General features: G+C 42.3%; 1 protein-coding gene across 1 annotated transcript in view; it reads left to right on the forward strand.

Annotated features, from left to right (window-relative positions):
• CNTN4 (contactin 4) overlaps nucleotides 1–19,567 on the forward strand; it is a 312,839-nt gene that overhangs the window by 292,494 nt on the left and 778 nt on the right. Inside the window, exons 13-20 of the mRNA XM_061195546.1 lie at nucleotides 1,479–1,637; nucleotides 3,773–3,922; nucleotides 5,759–5,829; nucleotides 6,887–7,121; nucleotides 9,069–9,181; nucleotides 9,750–9,936; nucleotides 10,366–10,478; nucleotides 17,682–17,850. Coding sequence (XP_061051529.1) covers nucleotides 1,479–1,637; nucleotides 3,773–3,922; nucleotides 5,759–5,829; nucleotides 6,887–7,121; nucleotides 9,069–9,181; nucleotides 9,750–9,936; nucleotides 10,366–10,478; nucleotides 17,682–17,850 — 1,197 coding nt within the window. The remainder of the gene's footprint in view (nucleotides 1–1,478; nucleotides 1,638–3,772; nucleotides 3,923–5,758; nucleotides 5,830–6,886; nucleotides 7,122–9,068; nucleotides 9,182–9,749; nucleotides 9,937–10,365; nucleotides 10,479–17,681; nucleotides 17,851–19,567) is intronic.

Below are 19,567 nucleotides of genomic sequence, written 5' to 3' on the forward strand. Positions count from 1 at the left end.
AGGAGCATCTATTTTTAAAAAAGGATGGGAATGCTAGGATGAGAAAGCTGGTGAGAAAAAAAAAAAAAAAAGATTATATTGTCTTCTGGACTTTTCTCTGGTTAATAAGAGTCCTGAAGACCAGAGGTTACCTCAGTTCTATCTAGGTGGCATTAGACTGACATGCTGAAATGTCACTATGGAAAATTAATCAGTGCCAGCATACAGACTTGCAGACCTTTCATTCAGGAGTAGGAGGGAGAAGATAAATTTAGTCTCATCTGTGGGTCTATAAAAAATGATTTTTAAAAAAGGAAAGAGAAATTTAGGGCATCACTTAAAGGGTGCGGAAGTGAGTCCCAGAACAAAGTGTTACTTCCAGAAATTGCCATTAACTTCTCAGCACTCTGCGAAAGGTCTCTTTCTTCCCCGCCCCTGCGCCGTGGCCCCGTAGTATTTTGGAAGAACATGTGATTGCTGTCCCGGGCCTCAGCACATCCCTCCCAGGAAGATCTCCCTACTCCTGTCTAATGGACACAAGCTGTATCGTTAGGTGTCCCTCACACTCACCTTCTCTGCCCAGGTGGTCACTTGTTAGAAATGCCTTTAACTGCCTGCTAAGAGCGTTTCATGTTGGAATCAAGGACAGCTTTGAGTCTTTGCTCTGGCTCTGCTGTTATTTCGTGTGTGCTTACCAACCACTTTCCAGCCCTCTGTTTCTTTATGATTTACAAGCCTTCATTTAAAACTGATTTCCTCCCGTTTCAATGGTCTAAGGACAATGGCAGAAACAATGCACATCCAGAGTGGAAGGAGGAAAATACAGGCATGAAACGCACAGAAGCTGCCAACGTGGTCCTTCGACTCCAACCCGATTTTGAAATCGCTTTGAAGAAGCCACAGTCTTGGGGCTCTTGCGCACAAGCCACTTTCACAGCAGTTCCCTGGCACACAAGTGTGTGCTGGCATTTTATGTGGACATTCCAATGCAGCTGGAGTGTACAGAGTGGCACTGAGACCCCCGAAGTTCTAAAGTCATTTTCGCTCACATCATCAGGGGTAGAAATGACCATTTCCAGAAGGCTCCAATCTTCACTTATCACTACTATATCCCCAGATAACAGTGTCCAACCCGTAGTAGGAACTTGTAATATATGATGGATGGATTAATGAATTTGGGCCCTGGTGGTACCCCAATATTCTCTCTTGGCATCTAGAACAAATATTCTATTGTAATTCTTTGTATACCTACTGGTTTTTCCTATTATATTGTGAAGCCGTGGAAGGAAGGGGCCGGGCCATGTCTCGCTCATCTCTGTAGTTTCAGAGCCTAGAAGAAAGCCAGGCTCCTAATAGCTATTCAAAAAGGAATTGACAAGTGATGAATCTGTGGGTGGATGAATCAACGGTTGAATAGGTCAGCGCCCCATTCGACAAAGTGGTCCCATCCTTGGACATTTGAACACTGCTCAACTTCTGAGGGTCTTGCTCTTTCTCAGGTCCTCCAGGCCCCCCAGAGGCTGTGACCATAGATGAAATTACAGACACCACCGCTCAGCTCTCCTGGAGACCCGGGCCTGACAACCACAGCCCCATCACCATGTATGTCATTCAAGCCAGGACTCCGTTCTCCGTGGGCTGGCAAGCAGTTAATACAGGTACCATGTTGGATGCCTGGTGCTAGTGTCTCACAGGGGCTTCTGAAACTCAGCAGAATGGACACAGCTCTGTGGCAGAAGCCGAGAGGCATCTAGGTTCTCATTCAGACACAGCTACAGATGAGACTTTATGGCAGTGTTTCCTATACCTCAACCAGTATACTATTGTTTATTTGGTATTTTTGTTTCTACTGATTCATACTTGTTTGTTAATTTGTTCTAAGCAATAAGTCTGAAATGATAGTAGGTCTGCTGTGTTATATTTTTGACACACATTTTAAAATACATTAGTTATAAAAATAAAATGCATCATCTATCTGTGCATTGCCTAAAATCATATGTGTACCGCTAGTGGGGCACTTTGAAAAGCAGTGGATTATGTTACTGTATAGTCACAGTCTTTGTAAAGTTTGTACACTGCTTTCAAGAAACCCGTATCTAAGGGCTGCATGGAGCCTCTTGACTTGCTGCCCTTTTTTTTAGATGGATACATTTGGGCATGAAGAGGCATGAGATTTTGTAAAATTAAAGAATACATGTGTTGGCCGTACCACCCCTGCTGCTGTCTAGCCTCCAAATTGACTCGTTTTGTTATTTTATTTAGGTTATTATTTTATTTAGGTTATTTAGGTTTCGTTTGAGGAAAATATGGACAAACAAGTAGTTATTGCAAGCAAGTTACACACTCTTCTAGTCTTTCCATTTTAGCTTATCTAACCTCTGAAATGGGTTTCTGTGTTTCCAGCTGAATCATTGACTTTCTGCTGAGTCACGGGAGTGTTTTAGGAAGGAAGGAAAGGAAAAATCTGGAAGTTAAGGAGATAAGAATTCTAGTCCTGACTTTGCTAATCAGCAAATTTCTATACATCTTCATTTTCCTCTTCTGTTAAATGGGAATAATAAGAATTGTTATGACCCCATACAGAAATGATTGTGCTACTTTAAAAAAAATAAATTGCTGAATAAATATCATGAAGGAAAGGAGTGGGATGAAGATGCTGATTCTGATGACGATAATAATGATGGTTTACAAAAGAAAACAGCTGGAATTGGTTAAGCCCTTACTATGTGCCATGTGTTCTGCTAAGTGCTTTTCTTGAGTGTTCTCAACTGCGCCGTGAATAGATATTGTTATTAGCCTTATTTTATGGTGAGGAAACCAAGGCATGGAAAGGTGAAGCAACTTGCCCAAGGTCGTTTGGCTACTGAGTGTGGAGGTAGGGTTAGAATCCAGGTTGTCTGACTCCAGAACCCACTCTCTTCACCTTTGGAGGGAAGGACTATGTAAGTGTGGCCCTGAGGAGGCTAGAAGCCACTGAAGCCTAGTCACAGGGGCCTCAGCTTTGTCACAGGGGACGTCCCTCTGAGTCTCCTGGGCCCACTGGGAAATCTTCATAGTAATTCATTCAAAACCCAAAAGGTTGTGCAGTGAGCATAGAAACCAAGTCCAGAGCTCCATGGCTTGTGGCATCAAGCAGGGGGCCCTGTCCTCTGTGAAGGGAGGCCTTCCCCAAATCCTGCTGGATGAACACTATCAAATTCTGCCTCTCTGACTCTTTTTCTATTCTTCATGGGCCGTTCCTTTTATGTTTACAGATTCTTTCTTTTGATATGCTAATACAGTTCATTAACAGTAGTTGTGTGGATTTATAGCATTATTACTCCATTGTTATAATAAGTTACAGAGCTTGAGCCATGCAGTCAGACAGAGGTGCAAATCCAGTATGACCTTGGGCGAGTCACTTGACCTTTATGTGGTACATTTTCCTCATCTATAAAAATGAAGAGAATAATTTCACCTTACTCATAGCATAGTTGTAAGAATTAAACAATATGCCCAGCCCGATACAGTAAATGCTGAGACACATGTGAGGTGAGAACAATAGTGATTATGGTCAAGTAGCTTTGGGCTTTGAAGACTGTCTTTTGTGATGTCATCTGCTGGTGTGTGATTTGAGTTTATTAGTCTGGCACAGAGAGGTCTGGGATTACCTCCCTGCAAGGGCTGTTTGTGCAGCTACCCTCAGACCTGCAGCAATGCCCCGAACACGGTAATGGCGATGATGATGGATAGAAGTTCCGATCCTCCTAACATGGAATCCTATGAAACATGCTCACTTTTTGATGTCTTTCAGTCCCAGAACTCATTGATGGGAAGACATTCACAGCAACTGTGGTGGGTCTGAACCCTTGGGTCGAATATGAATTCCGCACAGTTGCAGCCAACGTGATTGGGATTGGGGAGCCCAGTCAGCCCTCTGAGAAGCGGAGGACAGAAGAGGCCCGTGAGTAGCACCAAGGATACAAGAGCTCCTGTTCCTTAGGGAAAAGCTTTGAATCTCCCTGCTCTTCAGCCCTAACGAGGCTCTATACCAGCCCACCCTTCCCTGGAGCGACTGTAATCATCAGAAATCAGACCAATAGATGCTCAGCTTTACCACCAGGGAGTTTCATTATTTTGTTGGTGTTTTTGTTTTTATTTTTATTTATTAACTTTTATTGAAGTATAGTTGATGCACAATATTATATAAGTTATAGGTGTATAATATGGTAATTCACAATTTTTGAAGGTTATACTCCATTTATAGTTATTAGAAAATATTGGCTCTATTCCCCTGTGTGATATGTCCTTGCAGCTTATTTTGTACATAATAGCTTGAATCTCTTACTCCCCTACCCCTACATTGCCCGTCCTCCCTTCCCTCTCCCCACTGGTAACCACTAGTTTTTTCTCTCTCTCTGTGAGTCCCAGCAGTGAGTTTCAATCCAGAGTTATGTTCTCACTCTTCACTGGGTTCCCTGGTACAGGGCAAGACACTCTGCTTCGTTCTCTCAAACACCACGTCTTTCTTCACTGGTTCCTTTGTCACCAAGACTCTCCTACCAGGATTATTATTTTTTCAAATGCACACCCACACTTCAAATAAAATCAACCCACAGAAATGTCAAGTGGCAAAGAACAAGTTCTTCGGAAATGTTCAGTAAGATTTTCTTAGGGTATAAACCCTTCCCAAAAGCTGAGATTGGAAACATCCTAGTAATTCACACAAGCCTGGTCGGCGGTTTGTAGGAGCTTCTGTGTATGCAGCTTGGGTGAGCACAGGGAGAGAACAACATAAATTCATCTGCATCCCTTGTATTTGTCTCACATAGAGTGGGAGGCCTAGTGTGGGTGTGTGTGAAGGTCCCAGCTGCAATGAGGCCAAATGTTTATTGAAGGAAGAGCAAGGCCCCAGAGCAAATGGAAAGTCTGACCCTACCCTTGGACACAAATCCATCTGGCTCTATTTCGTTGGCTTTATCCAAGGGGACATTCCCAGTCACCAAATCTATACCCCAGCGGACATTTTTAGATTCTGTCTGGAGTCTTTCATTTACAGGATGATACTGTAGCTAATCCCCATGCTTCCTTTTCCCCTCCAAAATGGTAATTTAATGAATTCCTCTCAGCAGTCCTGAGGAGGAAGCTAGCATAATTTGCCCTCTTTTACAGAGAAGGCTGGGAGTCAAAGAGGTTAAGCACAGTGAGCCAGGGGTCAACCTCTGTCCACCACTTCCTTCAACACCCAGCTTAAAACTCACCTTCCTCCGAGAAGCCGTTAGCCCGGCCTGCGCTTCAGAAGGCCTCCGCACTCCTCCATTCTGTCTGTGCTGCACTGTTGTTGGTTGTCGACATCGCTCTGTAATCGTCCTGCATGTGCTCCCACCCTCCAGCTAGATCGTGAGCTCTGCACGGGCAGAGCGTGCGTCATCACTTCTTTGTGCACCGTCACGTGGTTCGTAAACGCCGACCCAAGCCTTAGAACCAGACCCTCAGTCCTTTCCTCACCCCCCTGCACTTTGGCCTCTAGGGGTGGAGCTGAATCATTGTTCAGTCACGTCAGATAACATGTGTGCCTCTTGTTGAATGGGAAAGAGGTAACTAATAGCAATTTCCTGGGTATGTTTCACTTCCGCGAGCTGATGCTTCGGGACCCTTGACCATACGATTTCTGATCTCAGAAGACAAAGCTGTGTGCATCCGAGTATCTGTTTAAACTGAGTCACCTCAGCCAGGCAACCTTGCTGGTCCTCCTGGCCTTTGCCACCTGACATGACTTGTTTTTTTGTCTCCTGAACAGTCCCCGAAGTCACCCCAGCTAACGTCAGTGGAGGCGGAGGCAGCAAATCTGAACTGGTTATAACCTGGGAGGTAAATGAGTCGCAGAACGAAAGGAACATACATTAGCCTAGGCTATTTCATTATTTTACTCTGTGTTAAACATATATGGGAAGTTGCCTTCTCTGTTTTTAACAGCAAAAATCCATTTGAGTGCAAACACTCCCTCTCACGTGAATGGCTAGCAGGAAAAGATGGCGCTTGCCCATCAGTTGTGGAGTCAAGTTTTAATTCAGTAGATCACAAGAAAAACAATCAGGAAAGGGAAGACAGCGTAAGAAAAAATGTATATATGTATAATATGCACATTAAAGAAGGCTGGTTTAGAGAAAAACAGTTTTTCTTTTTATCCTGAATTACTGCAAGGCCAATTGATTTAAAACACCTGCCCACAATAGACTCCGTGTACCAGCACAATTTCCTAAGATTGGCTTTGCTGCAGGAGCCCTCTTGTGTAAAGTATTTTTTCACCAACGTAGAGGTGTGTAAGTCACCACTTTATTAAAAATTGATTTTGAGAGAGGAGGTCAGAGTTTCAGAAAGAGTCCACAGTGATTTTGAAGGATTCTAGGCAACAGCCGCGGAAGTTCACATCTGTCATTTAACCAGAGCCCCAGCAGAGAGAGAAACCACTCACCGCTTCCAGCTCAGCACTTCCGGGCTGAGAGGGGAGATCTTGCCTGAGCCAGGATGGTCCTCACTTCTTTGGTGAGAGCTCTTTCAATGAGTGTTCGTGTGACAATGGAGGAAGAATCCTACTAGATGGTACATGTTGGAAATGTTGGTTTTTAGATCAACTGTCCAGTATCTTCCACAGTCATTTCCTACAGTGTCAGAGCTGGGTCTCCCCCATCAGGAAGCCAGGCTCTCCACTGCAGGTTTTCATTGATTTTTTTTTAACCCTGCTCCAATCCCCCCTGAATATCTCTGGTAGACTGATGGCAAGTCCCAAATTGAAGACTCTCGACAAAGCCCCCAGTAAGATAGCGTGGACACAGGGGTGTGTGTGGGTGTGGGGAGTGGAATAAAACAATGTAGCATCTGCATCAAAGTACTGTGGCCTCTGAAGACAGCCTCCCTTTCTTCCCAGACGGTCCCTGAGGAATTACAGAACGGCAGAGGCTTTGGCTACGTGGTGGCCTTCCGGCCTTATGGCAAAATGATCTGGATGCTGACCGTGCTGGCTTCCGCGGACGCCTCCAGATACGTGTTCAGGAATGAGAGCGTGCATCCCTTCTCTCCCTTCGAGGTTAAAGTGGGCGTCTTCAACAATAAAGGAGAAGGCCCTTTCAGTCCCACCACGGTGGTATATTCTGCAGAAGAAGGTATGATGTTTCTTCAATTCTGAGATGTTGACTTTAGGACGTACAATCAATTTAGCACTCTACCCATAAACTGAAGGCATATCCTGAATCAAGAAAAGCGTAATATGAAAAATATGATTCATTATCTACCACCAATCTCTTAGAAAGACAGCAACTCCACGGTATATAAAAACAAATGGTTATCCGTTATTAATTCCACTGCTAAGGACCAAAATCTCAAGTACCATATAAGATCTTCATGTCTATGTATATATCACATTACTTTCAACAGAATTATATTTTATTTTATGCCTTTAAGTGAATGCCAAAATATAATTTGTATTTCCTCTCAATATGATTTTTTTCATAAATCATATTGTACTCAAAACTTATTCTGTTATTAAAGGATAGAGTAAGTCACAAAGCAGTGTGATTGCTCTCATTGTCATCCCTGGTGTTATCATGTTTAGGGGTTCTCACTCATTTTTACTGCCTCTGTGCTATCCCTGCTCTCAGAATACCTCTCCTAATGGTCTTCATTTCCATCGGAGTTTGCCTTCATTGTTTCAAAGGTGATGTTCGGAATGAGACCATATTAAAAGTTGAGTCATTGACTTGGAGTAAGTGAAGATGCAATAAATTCTTCCGTCCAGATAAAGAAGTCAGCCCCTTAGACTCGGTGGTCCTCCATGATCTAGCCCCCACCTCTCTTTTCTGTCTCAACTCCTGCCCCTCTTCCCTGCATACTCCATGTTCCAACCATAGCCAAAGGACTTGCAATTATCCAAACAAGCTTGAGCCCCTAGTATATGCTTCAACTTCTCTTAATGTTCCCTGCCTTGCCCACCTTGTGACCTCATGGTCATCCTTCAAAACTCAACTCAAACAACCAAGGCCTTCTCTCATTTCCCCAGGCCCACAGAGTGAGGTGCTTCTCTTTTTCCTTGTGTCTTAACATTGCTCTGTTATAATTCTCATCTCAATGTATTATGAATTTTGAATTTTAGTTTTATATTCTCACTAAGGTGTGTTTCTTGAGGGCCGGCTATTTATTTTTTACCTCTGTGTCACCAGGGTCGAAACGTGTATGGCACACAGACCCCTAATAAATACTGAATGAATTAACACATAAATAGAATCATACATTGTTATAAATAGACAAAACCTTAGGGGTCTCCATGGACACCATTTTCTGGAACATAATGTGCATTCCAGAGGGAGCACACAAGTTGACTGTAAATGGTACTAGATGAACCTTTAAAATTATTTAATACTTATATATTGATTTGAATTGCATCACAAAAAAATACAGCTATCAAATCAAAACCAGGATTTCATTTGTGTTACAACTCACAACATGCCTAGGAAGATCTTTACATAAAAATGGTACACAGCTCTGGCAAAAATCTGGCAAAAAGAACTGAAATTTAGGGGACAGACTGGGTCCAGACTCTCCTTTGCAGCTGAGGAGGTTGAGGCCCACAAAGCATAGATGACTTGTACAGCCAAGCTTGTAAGACGTGCAGCTGGCTGTGCAGAAGTGAACCGTCACCGGCCCTCCTGAAACTTAGTCAAGTCAGTTGACTCTCCTTTTTTCTGTCTCTCTAATTTTCGTAACCAGTGACTACGACTCTCACCTAGGACAAATGCTAATTAAGAAGGATGTATGTTAAATAAATTGCTGGCTATGAGACGTGGTGCTTAAACTTAAGTATCCTGGGTTACTTCCCTTCCACCTACCCCTAAATTTAGAAGCCAAAGACTTTGAAAAAGTCTCTTCACCACCATCTCCATCACCATCCTCTCCCAGCTGTTAATCATGGTTTCTCTGTAAAATGAGGGTTTGGATCATAATCACTAGGGACTATTCTATAATCATTGATTCTTTGCCCATATGATGCCTTTGCATCGAGAAGCCTATTCTGATGCAGCTGATAGAGTCATAACTTTTTCCATACTTATCTGCAGAACCCACCAAAGCACCAGCCAACATCTTTGCCAGAAGTCTTTCTGCAACAGACGTTGAAGTCTTCTGGGCCTCCCCCATGGAAAAGAATAGAGGTCGGATACAAGGGTATGAGGTAAGCAAGAGATAGGTGCCTTGGTTCTGGGAAAGGGTCCCTACCCCTCAGTGAGAACTTTCTACACACCCTCTGATGGGAAAAAGACCTAGAGTTCCATTTAGAGGCATTTGTTTTAGAGAATAGTTGTTTCTAAAAGAGCGTGAATGGAAGCCCTGAGCATTCCACTGTGAGATTACCCGTTTCCATGGTACTCTCCAGAGAGCTCTGTCTAAATACATGCAGGTCTAAGCATGTATAAGATGGTTGGCAAAATGAGCTATGACCTCTGATACACCCAGGATCACTTGGGCTCAAAACAAGGTGGGGAAGAAGGGAGAAATACCCAACCATGACTGTGCCAGTGTACCATCTCACTCTGAAGCTAAGAACAAAAAGGGGGCCTTTTTAATTATCGATAATTTCTCAGTGCGCACAAAGCTCTTGGTTCTGAAAGCTCTGCTTACGACTTGCTATATAGAAAATTAACTCTGTCATGAGAATCTTGTATTAAAAAAAAATCACCTGATGACGTTGGAGATATCCCTAATAGTTATGACATCCAAGGTCTTCCTTTTTAATTTCTCAGGTAAAATATTGGAGACATGATGACAAAGAAGAAAATGCTCGAAAAATACGAACAATAGGAAATCAGACATCAACAAAAATCACCAACTTAAAAGGCAGCGCTCTGTATCATTTAGCTGTCAAGGCATATAATTCTGCAGGGACAGGCCCCTCCAGTGCGACGGTCAACGTGACAACCAGAAAGCCACGTAAGAACATTCTTGCTCAGAAATATTTTAGAGATTCATCAAACATATTCCAAGTTCATTCCCCATCCCCACCTCCCAGTGATCATTTACATACTAATTGGTATCATTATGGAAATTCAGATTTACCTTAGCATTTTAACTGAACCTTTCCGAATACCATGCAAAATTCATTGCTCCAGAGGACAGAAAGATAAATGTTTTCTCCTCACTGGGAAGGGCCACTTCTTTTAGCTATAAATGTTAGGCGACCAACTGAATCTTTTTCCATTTGCAGTGCTGTATCTCGTCAGATTTTAGTGACCTTGAAGACACATATTAGTGCAATAGCCCGTTAAATTGCCTCCACTCTCGAATTCTAGGAAGGAGATATTCCTCAGAATCCATTGAGACTTAATAATCTGTGACTTCGTATATCTTAATTTTTTACAGCGCCGAGTCAACCCCCCGGAAACATCATATGGAATTCATCAGACTCCAAAATTATCCTGAATTGGGATCAAGTGAAGGCCCTGGATAATGAGTCGGAAGTAAAAGGATACAAAGTGGGTAATTTCTTTTTGCAGAGGCACCTACTCCTGCTGTTAGTGGGGACAGACTGTTCTCATGAATCTTAAGAAACCTGCCCTCACTCTCCCTGACAGAGCTCTCGCAGCCTCTTTCTCCCAAACACCAAAGTGGTTTAGTCTGAGTTTTGTCAACAGCCCATGACAGCTGGTCAGGATTTAGAGAATCGCCTATACTTCGGGCTCAGGCAGAGACAATCAGAAATAGTTAAAGACCCTGTGGTTGGGTCTCCAAAAAATCATGAAGAACCACATTTTAAACATTTCTACTGTCAGTTTTGTTCTGTGCTTGTCTTGATTGTATTTTTAATCAACAGTAGTAACTTCTCCCTATTACTAATGGTTAATCTTTTTTGTTCATGTTCCTATTGTTAGGGGTATGTATACGCACACACACACGTACGTATACATACATATACACAAGGATTTTTTAGGACATTCGTTTGCCTGATCCCATAAATGTTAGCCTGACTTTAAAGAACTAGAAAAGAAAATGGATGTAGCCCTGGTGCCACAATCAAAGGGCATTTTAAGTATCTTGTTTTGTTTTACTTTTAAACAACATTTGAGGCAATGCAGGCCAAACAAAGCTAGTCTGCAGGATGCATCAAGCCTGCAGGCTGCTATTTGGTGACATTTTTGGATGCAGCTGTTGAGAGTAGCATAGTGACAGTGCTGTCAGGCACTAGTTACAGTTAGTAAAGCCAGGCCTGGAATTGGGAGTTGACATAGTTGGCCATAGAGCCTTAGGTGATGTGATGAGAGAGGGATTCGGAAACCCTCGCTGCTATGGACTATTTTTCCTTCATCCATGTGGCACAGTGATTTGTATTCTGCCAGCAGAGAAACATTTCCTAATAACTAATCTTCAGACCTTTCACTGGATCCCTTTGTAAAAGCAAACTTTCTGGAAGGGTCTTACAGAATAGAGCAAAAACGACCACATTTTGGTCCTCTAGTCATTATGTGACTTTAGGTAAATCATGTAACCTCTCTGGGACTGCATTTCTCTTTTATTAAAGGAGAAATTTTCCAGTATCTTCATTTTCCCCTGAGCCTTTGCACCTCTATTCTGTCCGCCTGGTACTGCCACCTCTTACATCTGCATCCTTAATCGGCCACTCATCTTTCGGGTCTAAGATGAGAAGCCTTCCCTGATGGCCAGAGCTCTCGCTATTTGTCAGATTTTTTTAAAGTACTTTCCATCCTCTTGGGTAATTGTAATTGGCTGATGACTTATTGTGAATCCCCAGACTGTGGGCCTCACGAGCACAGTGCCTGAATGGTCCCCATGATTTCTCCAGCCAAGGACGCATTCACTATGGTGGTGTTAAAGGGAGCCCTCATTTCTTGAACTCCTAAATCATCAGCCTCTTAGTGCGACGTGGTGGGAAAGAGTTCATCTGATCAGTTTTATGCAAGACGAGCGAGATGTGGGGTTTGGTAGGCTGGAAGATGAGAGGGGAGAGAGTAGACTCAAAGAAAGCAAAGAAAGAAGGCAAAAGTGAAGACAGACCTTGCAACTTTGGGGTCTGACCCAGGATAACACTGCCGGGACTGAACACAGCATGAGAGAGATGCAGATGTGATCTGGGACGAATTAATTTAACCAAACCAAGGGGGAGAGTGAACAAACAAACAAACAAACAAACAAAAACAGGAGCGAGAAAGTCTTCCTCCCTGTTTCCAGTGTCGCCCAGTAGAACAGAGAGAGAAAACACAACAAAAATTCAGAAAGCTTTAGGAGTGCCTGTGGAGGGGCCGAGTTCCATGAGTGAACCTTTCACTAGATTTTAAACTCATGTGCTGGTGCTGAAATAAATTTGAAAGGCAGGGAGCTGCCTAAAGTACTTCAGGGAACCAAGCAAAATGTTAGCCGGGCGAGAAATCCTGAAGATCATCCAGCCAAAGCCCTTCCTTTTGCAGATGCGAAAACCGAAGGCCATTGAGTAAAGTGACTTGGGGGTGCCCTCAGCTTTCACAGGGCAGGGATCTGTATGCAAGCTGAATTTTACTTCAGTGAACTGGGTCTAAAAGAGTATAGGCATTTTTAGAAGAAGACTTGGAAAATGAGTATTATTTAGTTGCTACTTCTTTGTCTTCCTGCCTCCTCTCAGAAACTCTCATATGAGCTTGTCTTGGTAGCACTTTTCCAAGGAGGCCCTTCTTATATATATTTTTAAAATTCAACAGACACTTTTGCAGACATCTAGAAGATTCCCTTGAGCAGCACAGAATCGGGCAGCTGTGGTGGAATCAAGCAGTGTAAGACCAACACGGCGGTATTCAGCTCCCAGAAAAGAACTGGGGCTTCACGGAGGATTGGGGAAACTTTTTATTTCTATAGAACTAGAATAAAACATTAGAACAAATTACAGCTGGAGAGCATGGAACCTTTTCAGATGTGAGCAGCAGATCAGATGATATAGGCTAATTTGATGCCGGCGGGGGTGGGGGATCCAAAATGTATTTATTTAATATATTCATCACAAGGGCTCAACCACAGACTTAATTTAAAAAAAAAAGAAAGAAAGAAAGAAAAAGAAAAGAAACAAAAAAGAAAAAGGACACCACAGCTTAAGATAGAGTCTTATCCAGAAATCAAGGAAAGAACAGACTATCTCAGGAAAAAAATAAAAAGGACAACACAACAAGAGCCATGGATTTAGGCTTTTTTTTTTCTCCCAAATATGGTTTTTCACATTGATTCATTGTGTCTTATAGATCTAAACTATATCTATGAAAAATAGAGTGGCACCTCCGAGTTGGGAATTTCATGCCTTAGGAAGCATCACTCATGGCTGGGTATGAAGTGTGTGAAATGCTGCAGAAACCACATGTGCTGACAGTAGAGGAAAGAGGGTTAACAAGGTTAGACCAGGTGGTAGTAAAGGGCCCTTTGTGACTTCTTCTTGATTTCCACTTCGACTCAATTCCTTCCCTGCCCTTTAGGGCTGGGACTGGAGGAGCCAGACTCCCTACACCTCCTCATTTAGATCCCAAAGAATCTCACTGTAACTGGTTATAGATATTGAAATGCTACATATACAATGTTAATGTTCAGGGATATATATAGTTCTGTAAAAATTATGCATCTGTGTGTATGTGTGTGTATTTTTGGTTTTCTACCTAAATTGTCGAGATTCGTGGGATTTCTCCTTGCGTAAATAGTCTCAAAAAGAAGTTGACTTTAGAAAGTTTAAGGTGCAAAATATTCTTTCAGCACAAAGTGTCAAGCTACTTTATGATACTTGAGCTAAAAAGAGAGCGTCTGGTTTCAGTATCACAAACTAAACTGTCTACAGAGCCAGGCAGGTTATGTAAAGGGATTAAGTTAACTTAATCCTTTCAATAAATACTGTCAGTATACGTGCCAAGCACTGTTTTAATTCTTAATTTTGTAATAACCCATGAGGTAGGTGCAGTTATTAGCCCCAGTTTTATAGATAAAGAACTCATGGCATAGAGTTTAGTAACTTGCCTACTTCACATAGCTAGTATTTTTTTCACTGATTTATTGAGATACAGTTGACATATAACATTGTGTAAGTTTAAGGTATACAGTGTGTTGATTTGATATATTTATATATTGCAAAAAGATCACCACCATAGTATTTACTAATGCCTCCATCCCATCACATAATTACCATTCCTTGTTTGTGGTGAGAACATTTTAGATCTACTTTCTTAGCAACATTCAAGTATATGGTACAGTGTTGTTAACACGGCTAGTATATTGAAGACCTGTGCTCTGAACACAGGCAGTATGGATCTAGAGTCCCACCTTTTAACCACTCAGCTATTCTGCCTGCCATCAGTAAACAAATAGATCAAGTGGTAATAAAGTAGTACCAAGAGTAATAACTCAGAGTGAGGGGAATAGGCAGTGCCATGGGATAGATAGGAGAGACATTATTTTAAATAAAGCACAGGGAAAGCCTCTATCAAGAGGTGACATTTCAATTGGGCCATGAAAAAAGGAGAGAGTAAGATAGGCAGCTCTCTGAGAGTGTTCCAAGCATAGTGAACAGGATATGCAAAGGTCCTGAGGTAGACACATGCCAATGTGACACAATAGGAAGTGTTGGAGACTGTGATAAGCTACAGAGTTTGTGATGGTCCAAGATAGGCAGTAGCTTCTCAGCTCCAGCCAATTATTGCCAGACAGGAATGTAGACCAGTGTGGCCATATCTTCCAGTTTTTAGTAGAACCCAAAAGTTTATCATGTATAGTTTCTTGGTTTTTACATGTTGACATCTAACTCAAAAAAAAAAACCCAAAAAACTTGTAAACCCACTAAGGGCTCAATAGTTAAAATATGCAGGCCAAATGTTACCCATGGGCCATGAGCTTTCTACTCTCTAACCCCCCTTGTTTTGCATTCATGAAAACAGAAACCAGAGAGGGGAAGCAAGTTGCCCACAGTGGTGGCCAAGCTGGTCTTAGTTACGAATACAGGCTGTGAACCCAGACTGCCTGGGTTTGAATGCTGGGTCCCCCACTTACTGGCCATGAGACCCTGGGCACATTGCTAAACATCTCCAGGTCTCAGATTTCTCATCTTTAAAATCAGAATAATAACAGTGCCTACCTCAAGGGGTAATCTGTATTAGCACATAGAATATAAAGTGTTCAAACACATAGTAAGCATTCAGTAATGTTTGATTCTATTATCATTATTCCCACAAATTCACTCTTTCTCCTTGTCTTCCACCCTGGATTATAGGAAATGCAAGCACAGCCTTTAAGTCAATCAGCTGAACCAAGTGTTTAGTGTAAATAAAGGTTTTACAGGCCTTTATTTAGGTGCCACTGCAGTCCCCATCATTAGGAGACTGATAAGCAATGCTGATAAAAGGGCAGTTTTTTCCTGGAAGTCTTTCTTTTGGATTTACAGTTGAAACTAGTTGAATCCTCTGTGCTCTGGCAGAGGTGAATCAAAGAAGCAATTTATTCCTCAAAGCCAAGTGTGCCCTTGCATCCCATCAGCCAGCTCATGTTCCTGAAGGGCCATCATGAGAGGCTCTGACAGTCCTGAATGTGCCTCAGGATTCATTTGAGCCTGATCATCAGTGAGGGGGTGCTGAGTTTGATACACCTGATGCCCTGAGAAGGAAGGGGGACGCTTATGAATCTTTCCACCTCAAGGAAATTGTTTTTTCCACCTTGCATTAGAGAGACATAAATAAAGGTGATGAAATGCCAGGAAACAAATGGGATCTAAACTGTTTTAAGGGAATTTTATGAATTTCACTTGTGTTTGATTTTTTTTGCAATGGTAGGGTAACCATACGTCTCTGACCTCAGCCGATCAGAATTTACAGTGGGTCTTAGGGAAAGAAGAGCCAGTCCTGTGGTTCTCAAAGTGTGGTCCCTGGAGCAGAGGCAATGGTATTACCTGGGAACTTGTTAGAGATGCAGATTTTTCAAGTTCCACCGAAAACCCACTAAATCAGAAACTCTGGGGTGGAGCCCAGTGTTCTGTGTTTTAATAAGCCCTCCAGGCGGCTCTGATGCAGGCTCAGGTTTGAGAACCCTGATCTCATTCATGATTCCCTGAATGAACATCCCCTGAAGATCTTTTTTAACAATGTATCACGGCCTGGACCCTTCTGCTATGGAGCCTGACTCAGGAGGGCTGGGGCGAGGCTGGAGCAGGATTTCTCAGCCTCCTCACTGGCGCCACTTTGAGCTGGATAATTCTCTGTTGTGGGGACTGTCCTCTGCATTATAGGAGGACCCACCCACCCGTTGTGACAACTGAAAATGTCTGCAGACATTGCCAGATGCCCCCTGGGACAAAACTCCTCCCCCCTCCCGCCCCTGTTGAGTACCAGTGGCCTGCAGCATCGGTATTTTTTACAAGCTCCCCAGGTGCTTCTAACACACAGCCAGGACCAGAACCATTCATGTTACCCAACCCTATTTTTTTTTTTTTTTTTTTTTTTTATTGTCAAGAGAAACAATGGGTTATGGTGATTTAAGAGTACAGGCTTAGGAGCCCTCATCTTACCACTCACCAGCTCTGTGACATCTCTGGGCCTCAGTTTCCTCATCTGCAGAAGAGAATAACCGTGCCTGTCCTGTCAGGTTGTTGTGGCAGTTAAACATGGTCATGTCAATCGAGTGCCTGGCTCATTGTAAACATCAGAAAGTGTTTGTGGGACAGTTCTCGTCACAATTATCATATCCAGAAAGGCAGGTGCACCTCTCTGGGCCTTTATCTTTTGTTCCTGATGGGAACTGTGGGTGACCAGAGTAGGCAATGCCAGGTGGTGAATGTATTTTCAAGAGAGCTAGTTGCCCATCTCATCACATGAACTACCAGCCTAGTCTGTGACCCAGAGGAAACCAAGAAGGGAAACAAAGAGCGGCACTGTTGAAGCTACATGAGTGGCACTGTTGAAGCTACAGACACTTCTAGAGTGACAGTAATTGCCCCATAACATCGCCTCTTTTCTATGTAGCTCAAAAAGAGATCCAGTGGGAGGAAAAAGGGGGTTATAGCCCTTGTCTTTCAGAGATGCTCTACCTGTTCTGAAATGTCCTCTTTCCAAAGGATTAATAATAATGATAACTTTTTGCCTGATTTTTACGCCTGATTTTTTGCTTCTAACCTTTGCCGTGTATGTTTGTACCTTTTTTTCCTTTTAAGGCTTCATAGATACTGTTTCTTACATGCTTCCTTTCAGCCCTTCATTTTATTCAATCCTGTGCAATCATAAAGACTTCCCAGAAAAGTGGGTGTTATTGTCCCCGTTTTACAGATGTGGGCAGTGAGGCTCAGAGTGGGAAAGTAAGTGGACCACGGTCACACAGCAGCCAAGTCTGTTCTCATGCCAAAGACCCTCATGCGTAACTGAGCTCTGTACATCCACCTTCTCCATGTGTGTTAACTGACCTTCCAGAGATTACATGAGGCCACATAGCACGTCGTTAGACTCATGCTAGCCCTGCTACCATGCTGCACAACGCTTTAAACTCTTTCCTCATAATGAAATCAATGGTGGCTGCAGACATGCCCCTCGCTCTTAAATGAGCCTTCCAGATGCAAGTGGGCAGCCTGACAACCTCGGCGTCCCTGCGTTTCACTGGTGCCCGGAGGTGAAAGTGAAGGAATGCTCCGTCCTTGGGGCCTTTGTGAGGACAGCAGGTGATACCTGTTCTTTCCATATTGGCAGGTCTTGTACAGATGGAGCAGACAAAGCAGCACATCTGTCATTGAAACAAATAAAACATCAGTGGAGCTTTCTTTGCCTTTTGATGAAGATTATATAATAGAAATTAAGCCATTCAGTGATGGAGGAGATGGCAGCAGCAGTGAACAGATTCGAATTCCAAAGATATCAAGTAAGAATGTCTTTTTTTCCCTCCCTTCTCCCTGTCTGCCCTATCTCCTAAGCTTCCCAGTGAGTCAGGGTAGGGTGAAATTAAGCCCGGAAAAAAAAAAAAAAGGCTAAAATAAAAATGGACAATACCATCCCCCTTCCTCAGACCACTGGTATTTGCTGATCCCAGGTAGTTTTGTGCAGAAGACAGTTTGACTAGTTTTGACTGATTTAATCAGTTGGCAATCAAAAATCAGGTTAAAGCAGCCCCAAATCAGTCACCCAGGCTTTTCCATGTGGACCCATGTAGTTTGCATCTACAATAACCCCAGAATTACAGCTTAGAAAGTTAAAAGCGTGACTCAGGAAGAACAAGCAAAGCGTTCTTTAAAATACTCTGGAAACCTGTCCGTAGTGACACAATATAATGTCTTTGGCTGAAAATATTTTGCACTTGACACTGTTTATTTTGAACATGTGTATGTAACATATGTACATAAATGCACATGTCTACATATAGTCAGGATTATCTTTGTTTACAAAGACTGTTGAAGAGGGTGTTCTTTTTTGAGCCAAATACATTCAACTTAGTTTTCAAATACTATGTTTGCAGATATCTCAGCAGCATATTATTTTTTGTTTTTTTTTGTATGATTTTATTTATTTGAAATTAAAAGAAAAAAAGCAGAACAGGCAAATCCATAGAGGCAGATTAGTGGCTGGTAGTGACCAGCCAGTGGTGTGAATTGTGGCTTAACGGGTACTGGGTTTCCATTCGGATGATGAAAAAGTTCTGGAACTAGATAGCAGTCCCGGTTGTACAACATTGGAGTGAACTTAATGTCACTGAATTGTACACTTTAAAATGGTAACTTTTACATTATGTGTATTTTACCACAATAATAATAAAAATAAGATTGCCATTAGGTATCTAAGTATAGATTTTCATTGGCCTTTGGATTTAACAGTCTAGAGATAAAGGGTTCAGTGAAGGCTGGAGATATGAACTTTCAAGCCATCAGTGGAGATATGATATTTTAAATCGTGGGCAACCCTCACTACAGAGTTCTGAGCTTCAGCCCCTTTGCCAAGTGTCCATCATAGTATTTTTCAGATGAGGAAAGGGTCTAGTATTCTTGCTGATATCAAGTTTTAGTAAAGCGTCCACTAAGCCATTTTAATCGCATCTATAAAATTTGGATGCCTCAAATCAGAAAAGAAAATGTTCAATGGTCATTTCACCCTTCTTCTGAATAAGCACTTGTTAATGTTAATGAACACAGAGCAGGACTTCAGGTGGGAAACCAAGGCTGCACCAAGACATGCTCCAAATTCAGGAGTAATTTGCCAGTTTCCAGATGAGGTTTATATTTACTGCACCTTTTTTGCATAAAAACACTAAAGGCATTTTTGTCTTTTAAAACACTGGGGAGAATTGGTTTCTACATGTCAGTAGAGGACTCTAACTTCTGTTGAAAGGAACCAGATTTATGGTGAGATGTGGAAGTAATCTCCAGGCCAAAAAAACACAAGATGAGAATTTGTTTTGGGATTAATTTATCTCACTTTCTTTAAATCTGACTTCATACTTGCTTATCATTGCAAGAATTTTTTTTTTTAAAGACTGACTGATGATTCTTGGTTTAATTCATTACAAAAACATTTTAAGCAATTTTATTGGTAAAATTATTAGATGATAAGGATGTAACTGAGCAAAACATGATCTCTTTGTCAAGAGG

The sequence above is a fragment of the Eubalaena glacialis genome, chromosome 7 (assembly GCF_028564815.1).
Source record: "Eubalaena glacialis isolate mEubGla1 chromosome 7, mEubGla1.1.hap2.+ XY, whole genome shotgun sequence".
Taxonomy (NCBI): Eukaryota; Metazoa; Chordata; class Mammalia; order Artiodactyla; family Balaenidae; genus Eubalaena; species Eubalaena glacialis.